This window comes from Pteropus alecto, unplaced genomic scaffold, assembly GCF_000325575.1.
Source record: "Pteropus alecto unplaced genomic scaffold, ASM32557v1 scaffold171, whole genome shotgun sequence".
Lineage (NCBI taxonomy): Eukaryota > Metazoa > Chordata > Mammalia > Chiroptera > Pteropodidae > Pteropus > Pteropus alecto.
The window spans coordinates 5,126,731-5,136,179 of record NW_006431925.1 but is presented as its reverse complement, the minus strand read 5'-3'; the positions used below and the strand labels follow the sequence as shown (position 1 = coordinate 5,136,179).

Below are 9,449 nucleotides of genomic sequence, written 5' to 3'. Positions count from 1 at the left end.
CAGGGTCGCTGCTGGGAGAGCCTGTTTGCTCCGCCCCCGCCGAGCCCGGCTGCCCTCCTCAGCCTGCCCTCCTCAGCCTCCCCGCCCAGCTCACCCGACCCTCCTCCCAACCCCCTCCGGCATCGCGATGGACGCGGCCTCCCCCTGCCGCCGCTGGCAGCACCGCGCGGGCCTCTGAGCTGCCGGGCCTGCGGAGCCGCGTGCCGGGGACCGGACGTGCGCTGGCTTTCGCCAGTCGGGGGAACCTCTCGCTTCCCTGTCACCAGGTCCCCGCGGAGGAAGAGGAGGGACGAGGCACGGCTTTTCCTGTACCGCCTACCCGGCTCGACCTGCGCGGCCTGCGGCTTCCTGGGAACTCGAGGGCCGCGGCCGGGCCTGGCTCTGCCCGCGGCCTGCTTGGTGCAGGACTGGAGCGCTTTGGAACTACAAGCCCGGTAAGAGCTTGAGGGGAGGGGAGGCGGGAGCTCCTAGGGTGATCGGAAGGGCCAGGGCTGAGGTCCGGATGCCGGGCGGCTGGCCGCGAGCGAGTACCCGGCCCCTGGCGAGGTCGGCGGGGCTGCTGCCGACTCACCCGCTTAGCCCCTTTGTTTCCCTCCCCCGGCCCTGCCCGCGCCGGGGCCCGGCTTGCCCAAGCCAGAGCCCAAGGCGGCCCCCCCTTGTCCTTCAGAAGGGTTTGCTGCCCGGCCAGGCCAGGGACGACCCGCTGGGCCTCGGGAGTTCCGGGCGCCGCTCCCGGGAGACCCGCTGTCCTGCCCGGCGGCCTCTTCACGGGCACAGAGGCTTGCTGCTTCTCCTCTAGAACTTCCCCCTCCTCCGAGACACAGGTAGCTAACTTAGCGGGGTTTGGTGCCGGCAAACCGGAGCGCGGCGCTTGCGCTTCCCCGTGCGGGGCTCGGCTGGGCCCGGAGTGTTGGATCATCTCTGCTGGTCGCCCCCGTTGGGTGACCACCGGGACCCGCCTCTGGATTCACACACCTGCAGCTTGGTTACGTGGGACCCAAAGCTGTCCTCTCGTCAGGGCGCTTATAAGTTCTGGTAATGACTTGCCTCTTGGAGCTGCTACTCTGTTTTGTATTATTATTTTTAAACTAACTGCTCCATTCTGTGGGGAACGAGGGACATATATTGGCTTATATTCTGATCCGTAACGTGTTAGTTCATTGCAGTTTACTTTTCGCATTTCTTTTGAAACTTTTAAGAACAGTTGCCAAGACTGCCAAAATTCTTAACCAAGTCTTTATTCATAGATAGATCTTAGATCTAGTTATGGTTTGTATTTGGACATATTAAGAACAGCAGTTAGTAAATTGAAAAGTCAGCAGAATTTGTGAAATTAGGGGTAATTTTAAAGCAGAAACTTAATTTGGAGGGGGATTGGATCAAAGTGCTAAGACTCTCTTCAAAATACTGACTCTAACCCTTATCTGAAGAACAGTTTTGAGTGGAGGAGGGGGGAATAAGTTTGCTGGAAAAAAAAAGAACCTTTAGTAAGGTGTTCTTTCGCCTTTTGGCACAGACGTTGGTGATAACAGAAGTGGGATCCGAAGCTTGTTTGACTGTCTTTGACAAAGACAGCTCTGGTTTCCAGTTAAGCAGCAACCTAATCAGCTTATACTCTTGTGCAAAACTGGTTTTTATTTAGTATGGATATGTGAACGTTAAACTTGAGAAATAAGGGTGGTTGAAAAACTGCATTAAGCACTATAGCCAAACATACTTATGAGTCTTTTCTAATTCTTAGGAGGACACCATGAAAATTTGGTTCTAGCCGATGTAAAGGAAAAAATTTTAAACCCCTTGGACGTTTAAAGAAAGGACTTTTTCCCTTTAGTTTTTTAATTTAAGCAAAGAGGCTTTTAAAAAACCATGGCAGATGTGGATCCTGATACATTGCTGGAATGGCTACAGATGGGACAGGGAGATGAAAGGGACATGCAACTAATAGCCCTTGAACAGCTATGCATGCTGCTTTTGATGTCTGACAACGTGGATCGCTGTTTTGAAACGTAAGTACATCCCTTCATCATCTTCCTTTGGGGTTGCTGTAGTGACATATTTTTAACCATTTGCTGACTCCAGTTTGTGTAGAATTTTCTCTAGTGAGTTTAAAAATTATCTTTTTAAAAGTATCCGCAGTTTTGAATTTATACTTTTCTGAGAAATAAAAATTGGTAGGTGAAGTAACTTGAGTAGTAATTGTTAAGACACAAATACATGTCTGTTGAATGAATAGAGATTAATTAGTAGGGAATGCTGTTTTAATCCATAGCTTGGTTATGAACTGGGAAACTACAAATACTTATCTTCTTTAAAGGTAGCTATTTCTTTGCTAAGAAATTGACTTAAAATTGCTGTGAAAATACAATTGATAATGAACGTATATTTACAATTGCCCATTTCTTCATAGTCATATGACAGCATACTTTTGTTCCAGCAAATCATTGGTTCGTAAATTTTATTTGAGGCTATAAATTGGATGTTACCCATATAGCATACTTTTTGGAATACTAGAAACAGATTTTGAAGTTTGGACAGTTTAAACAATTTTATTCAGAGATTGTAATGTAGCATTGTGCAGAAATGTAAAAGAATTCATTACTAGGTTGGCCATTAATGCCATGTTTTTCCTCTTATGTGATACTTGCCTGGTATCATTCTTCTGAATGCTGAACACTTGTGGTTTTTACTGTTTATTTTATATTTACAATTTTGAAGTCCAGTAATAAGTAAACGAAAACTCAGATGTTTCTGTTTTAATACCATTTTCAGGTAATTAGTAGACAATGTTTGAGATGTTGACATAAAATTTGGTATAATTATTTTAATTTCTTTGAGGTGAGAATAAAGGCTGTAATTGACACCATTTTTGTCTACATTTTTAAATAAATAATTATTGAAGAAGAATTAGTAAATGAATGATTAATAATTCTTAGTTGTGAATCTCATGAACACAGTATACTATTATGATAAAAATCTTTATAAACGATTTCTGAATCATAGTCTGTTAGTGGCCCATTTATTTGAACTAGTTCTTGTTATTGACAAACTGAGTACATCATAAGTTAGCCCCTCTGTTGATACTTGTTTTAGCAGGATTCATAGAAAAGTGAAGTAGATTTTTGAGTATTCATAGATTTCATTAGAGGGTCTTCAGTAACCTGAGAATTACTTTTAGTATTTTAAAAAGGAAGCCATACTTGCCAGTCAAATCAACTGTCAATTCATATCTTCTATTAAGTACTAACATATAGTAGAGGTATGTGTAATGGCCTTAAATAAAAGTGTTACCATATTAAAACAGTTATAAAAGAAATTTTTAAAATATAAAACTCATCCCTGTATAATATCCTCTTATCCTAACATTGATATTCTTTCCATTTTCCCTTCCAGACTTTATACATATTTAATATGTAATTTTAAGAAAAAAGAAATTAAAGTCAGATGTATTTTATATTTTTTATTTACTAAGTGAAGATAAAAGAGTGTTTCAAAATGGAATGGTCAACCCTGTTTAATGTAGCATACCAGTAATTGTTCTATCAAAAATAGACATTCGATTAAATTTGTGACATTTTTTTTTTAAACTTCAGTTTGCTCTCTGTTCTAAAGCCAGATTTTCTTGTTGTCTCAAGGAAAATGGTCTTGGTTCCTTTAAACTAGAGGCAGCCTGGTGAGGTGGAAAGAATGGGCTATGGCATCAGAGACCTGGCTTTAGATTTTGGGTGTGCTACATGTAATTTAGCTTCTGAGCAGCTTAGTTTCTTCCTTTAAAATGGTTGTAATCTTATTTCTGGTAGGCTTCATGTGAGGAGTAAAGGAAAGAATGTATGTGAGAAGTATTTTGAGTAAAGTGGGCTATTATGTGTCATTATTATTAAATATCTAGTTTTGAATTTTATTTTGGGACTTTATTTCATGAAACTGATTGATTTTGTAGAGTCTTTTAAAATTCTTTGAAACAGTCAACAAATAAGGCAGGGGAAAAGCAAGATGATATTTTGATTATTGGTGAAAATCTAACATACCAACTTGATTTCATAAGATAGTAGCAAATAGTCCTTATTTACGTTGATTAAGGCAAAAGATTTCTGTATGTTCAGCTGTTTTTGCCTGGATTAGCTTGTATCAATAGTTATATGTCTGTTTAGTCAGGAAAGCCAGATGATGTGGTAGAAGTAATGGCTTTGGAATGAGATAGACTTGGGTTCAGGTTTTTGTGAAGATTAAATGGGATAATACTTGCGAAATGCCTAGCACAGTGCTTTTCACATAATAAAGTGTTTCTTTTCCTTTAACTGAGTAAGTACATGGCTCTCCATCTTTTTTTTTTTTTTTAACCAGTTTTGTTAGTCTTTTTTAGGTTAAGGAATGTAAGTTTTCTGTGAAGCGGAGATGCTTATTAATGCCTAGATTTAAAGTAGTGCTCTAGAAAGTAAAGTTCAGGTTCAGGGTTAGTTTTTGTTTTCATCTGTGACATGTTATTGAGTTAAATTTAATATGTTTTAAGTTTAATGTTATAAATGATGAGTACTTTGCATCCACATTAAAATAGATAATCATCATACATATTGTTATAAGTAGATAAATCCTGGGCAGCTGTAGATCTTGCTACTAAATCTTTATATAATTTTAAAGTGATTTTTTTTTCCTGGGAGGAATCTAAGATCTCCCCAGAATATCTCAAAGATAGAATATTTGGGATAGTGCTTTTAGGTACTAGAAGGCTCTGTTTAAAAAATAATCGTTTTATTTAATTATGAAGGCACAAAATGATATACATTAAAAAAAAAGTCTCTCCCTTTCCTGTCTCTTGGCTAATCAGTTTTCCTCTCTAGAGGCAACCACCATTACTCATTCTCCTAGTGTATCCTTTGAGAGATATCCCAAGGGAGACTGCCTTGAGTCTGGCTTCCAAAGTTGTTGAACACAGTAGTAAAAACCTCCTGTTGTATATTTATAGTAAAAGATGAATAATACTTACAACAAGACAAGGCTTAAAGGTCTTCTTATTTTTTGTCAGGTGTTAGAGATATTGTGATGACCAAAACAGGTACAGTCTTTGCCTTTATGGTGCCTAATAGTCTTATAGGGAAGACAGCTATTAAATAATTATAAAATTGTGATCACAAACTGTAGTAAGTGCCATCTTGGAAAAGTTCAGGGTGCTATGACAGCATGTAACAGGGACATGGTCAGAGCGGCCTTCTTGAGGAAGTGGTTTTAGGGATAGAAGGGTAAGAGTTTATGAGATGAAGTATGAGGAGGTGAGGTAGAAGGGTGTTCAAAAGGAAAACAGTTTGTGAAGAATTTGAAGTGGGATTAAGCATGACATGATTGAGGAACTTGGACAAAGCTAGTGTGACTGGGGCAAGGAAGAGTTGCTTGAAGGTCGCATTGAAGGTAGAGTCAAGATCAGATGGAGTCTTTTGTGCACATTAAGTAAAGCTTTTGTTTTGTTTTTTTCTTAAGAGCAACAGCAAAGCATTGAAGTCCTGTGAAGGAGTGAGAGATATGATTAAATTTGTCTTTTAAAAAACGTTACCTGCTTTATATAGAATAGATGGATGGAGAGGACAGAAAGAACAAATGCTTATAGACTTGGTAGGTTATGATCCAGAAGGAGACGATTGTTGTTATAAAAGTAGAAAGTGGATTTGAGATAGATTTAGGAGGTAAAATAGGATTTGTTGGATATGAGAATGGGAAAGCAGGAGGTATTATGGATGACTGAGGTTACAATGGATGATTATGCCATTCAGTGAGAGAACACTGGAAAAAGAACATGTTTCAAGGGACTGAGATCATGAGTTTGGATTTGGCTGGATTCTCATCTGCTTCTGCATTTAGTTGCATTATGTTGTTTTGATTGAAAAAAAAAAAATCATTCTCCATAGATGTAGTTGGAAAAGGGAGGAATGTTGTAATGAATTTTTACATAATTATGGATATTCCCCTTTGATACCATACTAAACTATAAAAGCGATAGTTTCTTAAGGGGTTAGTTATAGTGTGAATTCTGCCGTATTAATGAACTTTTTATACCCTTGCTACATTAGAATCTATTTGTCTTGTACATTGACTGGATTTTTAACCTATGTTTAAGTGAGTAAAATAATACACTGGGCATATGAAAAATATTGACCTACTGAGTTATACAGATATTCCAAATGTTGACATATCATTCTACAGTATCGCAAACATTTGCTAATATGACTGCTGATTTCAGCAGACAGTATTGGGAAGCTGTCAGGCTCATGGTGGCAGATAACAGGTTTTCTAAAATTCTAATTTTTGCTTGAACACTTGGAAGTTATCATTGGCAGCAGATACTGTCAAATTGTTTTCCTTGAAGTGGAAGGCTTACTTCATTAATTTTTGAGAAAATGTTTGCCAGATATCCAAGTCTGAATAACCACAGTTCCTCTGAAGTTCATTCAAGTAAAAATGGTGTTACACGGCTAGCTAGTCCAGCTCTCTAAAGGTTATACAAGTACTCTTCCTTGACACAACCATCATTCTTCGGTATGTGGAAGTGTTTTATTCTTTCTTCCTATTTCCTTGAGTAGAATGTTAAAAAGATATATATGTACTTGAGGATTGAGATTAGTAAAATTAATAGTTTTTTTGCTTCATTAAGATTATTCTGTAGTGAAACTGGCTTTTCTTTTCCCATGCCAGAGCTTGGTAGTACAGACTAGTAGTACAGTTTAGGTGCTGCCTTGATTCATGCTAATGCAGGAGCAGTTTTATCCACCATTGCTTTTGCATCATTAGTTTATATGTCAACACAGGGAAGAAAGTGATTCAAGAAGATAAAGGACAATTGTGTTGAATACTGGTGAGAGGTCAAGTAGGGTGAAGACCAGAAGGTGTCTTTTGTATTTTGCAGCATTCTCAATGTCATTGATCTCAATGAAGGCTGAGTGGAGTGGGAAGAGTGGCAGATTTGAATGGATTGAGGAGTAAGTAGGACATGAAGAAATGGAGAGAAGGAGTTTGGCAAACTTTAAGACATTGGAATGGGGCATAGGGCTTTTTCTTTTAAAGGTTGGAGAGCCAGAATAGATAATCCATAGTGTGAGGATTCTGAGAAACGAGGAGAGATTTGGCTTTTGTCAGGAGCAGTGCTTTTAAAACTTTAACTCACTTCCCGTTTAGGAAAAAAAAAGTGCAGTTCACTGCCAGCATTAATTTAATTTTACATAAACATGCTCTTTGAGGCACAAGCAAATCTGATTGGTTTTCAATGTGAAAATAAAATATAAAAACTGTCCTTGGAGTTATTTCTAAATAGAACTTGTCTCTAATCCTAATGTAACAAATGTTTACATAAACCGGATTCATCAAATGAATCTTCAACTAACAACTGTTTGAGAATGTTAACATCATGCATAGGAATGCTATGTTTTCTAGGATTTGACATTTTAACAATCGAGAATTACTATATTTTGTAAATGGAAATACCACTACTAAAAACAATGCTATAAATAGGATGATTTCATTTGTTTCCAAATGCTATCGATATACTAGAGTGATGCAGAAATAATAATAAAAGCGAGATATTTCATGGTAAACCTTGAGAGTAAGGTTAGGACTATAATCGGCAGTGTATCTCTGTGTAAACGCTGCAGTCTCAAGTGCTGCCCACCTAATATTCTCAGGGCCAATGGGAAATGGGTTAATATGTATGATTGTGATTCAGTTGGCGTGGTGCCTGATATTCTGCATTCCTAATATGCTTCCAGATAATGCTGAAGCTGTTGGTCAGAAAACCCCACGTTGAGTAGCAAAGCTCTGATCCACTGGTAGATAAGTGTTAGGTAGTGTGTTCCTTGTAAAACCGGGAAGGTAGAGAGGTTAAATGCAGATGTTTTAGGTTTGATGGTAAAAAGTTGAAGGGATTTCTGTCTGATGACATCTATTTTCTCCCTGAAGTAGAAGATTAAAAAGGTTATTATCTAGAATTGGTATGAGGAAATGATTATGCTCAGATAGTGCTAGTAGCTTAATAACAGATATCTCTGCTTCTAAGCTAACTATACCCAGAATTATAGTCTTAAAATATTTTTATGCCCCTTTATTGAAGTATACTTGACTATACTTTTAAAATATCGATTTGATTGTTCCATCCTTTTTTTACAAAATCTTTTGGGTTCTTTACCTAATGAATAAGATTTAAATGCCTTCAAAGACCTTCCCTGCATTGTCACATACATACTACCACTACTTTTATTTTTCCATTGTTAAGTGTAGTGCCTGGCATACAGTAGCTAATATCTGGGTATTGAACAGGTTAAGAAATTCTTTATATTGTGCCTGTTTTCCATTTATGCCTAAAATGCCTATAGACGGTATTTCCGTAGTCATGAAACTTGTTGAGGAGTATGTCGTAGAAACAGAGATAGCGTCAATATGTATTTTCCCTACCTCCTTGCATTAATGTACTTGCCTTTTCCATATTGACTCTTGTTTTCTTCTACCCAGTGGCAGGATTGTAGGGAGGAGTGATTACTTTCTTTGATCAACCCTACAGCTCTCCTTCCCTGATTAGAGAATGTTCATTATATCAAATATATACAATCCTAGAAAGTTAAATAAGTGAATTTCTATAGACAGCAACTGTGTACAGTATGTGCTTCATTGCAGTGGACAGTAGAGGGAAGTGCTGGAAGATGAGAAGCATTCTCTGTCAGTGTTCTTAACCTTGAGTTCTAGGGAGCTAATAAATAATGAGCTTCAGTGAGCTTTTATTAAGTTTACCAAAGTATCTGTCGCCTTAAAAAGGAAAAAAAAACCCACTTCTAGTTTATAACAGTATATGTGTATACTTTGCATACTTGTTGGCTGAGTCATGAGACCTTTGAGTTCTTCAGAGCCTAGCACTGTCCTGTTTGTCTTTGTATCTTAACACTGCCCCTCCTGCCCCTCAACAAGCACATAGTACTTGTCATAAAAAGGCATTCAATAGATACTTGTTGAATGAATTGCAGTTAGGTTTGTGTGTGTATTTTAATTGGAGGAAAGCAAGTCTACATATTAGAATTTGACTTGCTCCTTTTTCTTTGAGAGGGAAGGCCATATTTTCAACTGCTATGTCAGGAGTTATTTTTAATTGAGCAATACAGAGAGAGTCAAGGCTGGGAGCAGGGGCAACAATAGAATAAAAGATGAAATGGATCAAAAGATGTTATTTATTAATAGTCTTCAAGAAACCAAATTTATTACTTTTACAGTTAAAATTCTTAGTTTTTTTTTAATAAAGGAAGTGCTCAATTTATAGACTATTCAGTAAAATATTGCAATTATAGATAACTTCCTATATTTAAAAAAGTTAAATTTCTTTATATTGTAAATCTGAAATTTTGGCCCAAGTCCAAGTTCTGTAGTCTGGAAAAAGCATATGATAGTTATCGTATAGAAACTATTATAGTTCCCAGGGAAAATTCTTT

At 38.0% G+C, this 9,449-nt stretch overlaps 1 protein-coding gene across 1 annotated transcript in view; it reads left to right on the top strand.

Moving 5' to 3' along the window:
* The first annotated feature begins 72 nt into the window (after nt 1-72).
* HECTD1 (HECT domain E3 ubiquitin protein ligase 1) overlaps nt 73-9,449 on the top strand; it is an 80,817-nt gene continuing 71,440 nt past the window's right edge. Inside the window, exons 1-2 of the mRNA XM_006906863.3 lie at nt 73-434; nt 1,742-2,006. Of these exons, the coding sequence (XP_006906925.2) occupies nt 1,867-2,006 (140 nt within the window). The 5' untranslated portion in view covers nt 73-434; nt 1,742-1,866. The remainder of the gene's footprint in view (nt 435-1,741; nt 2,007-9,449) is intronic.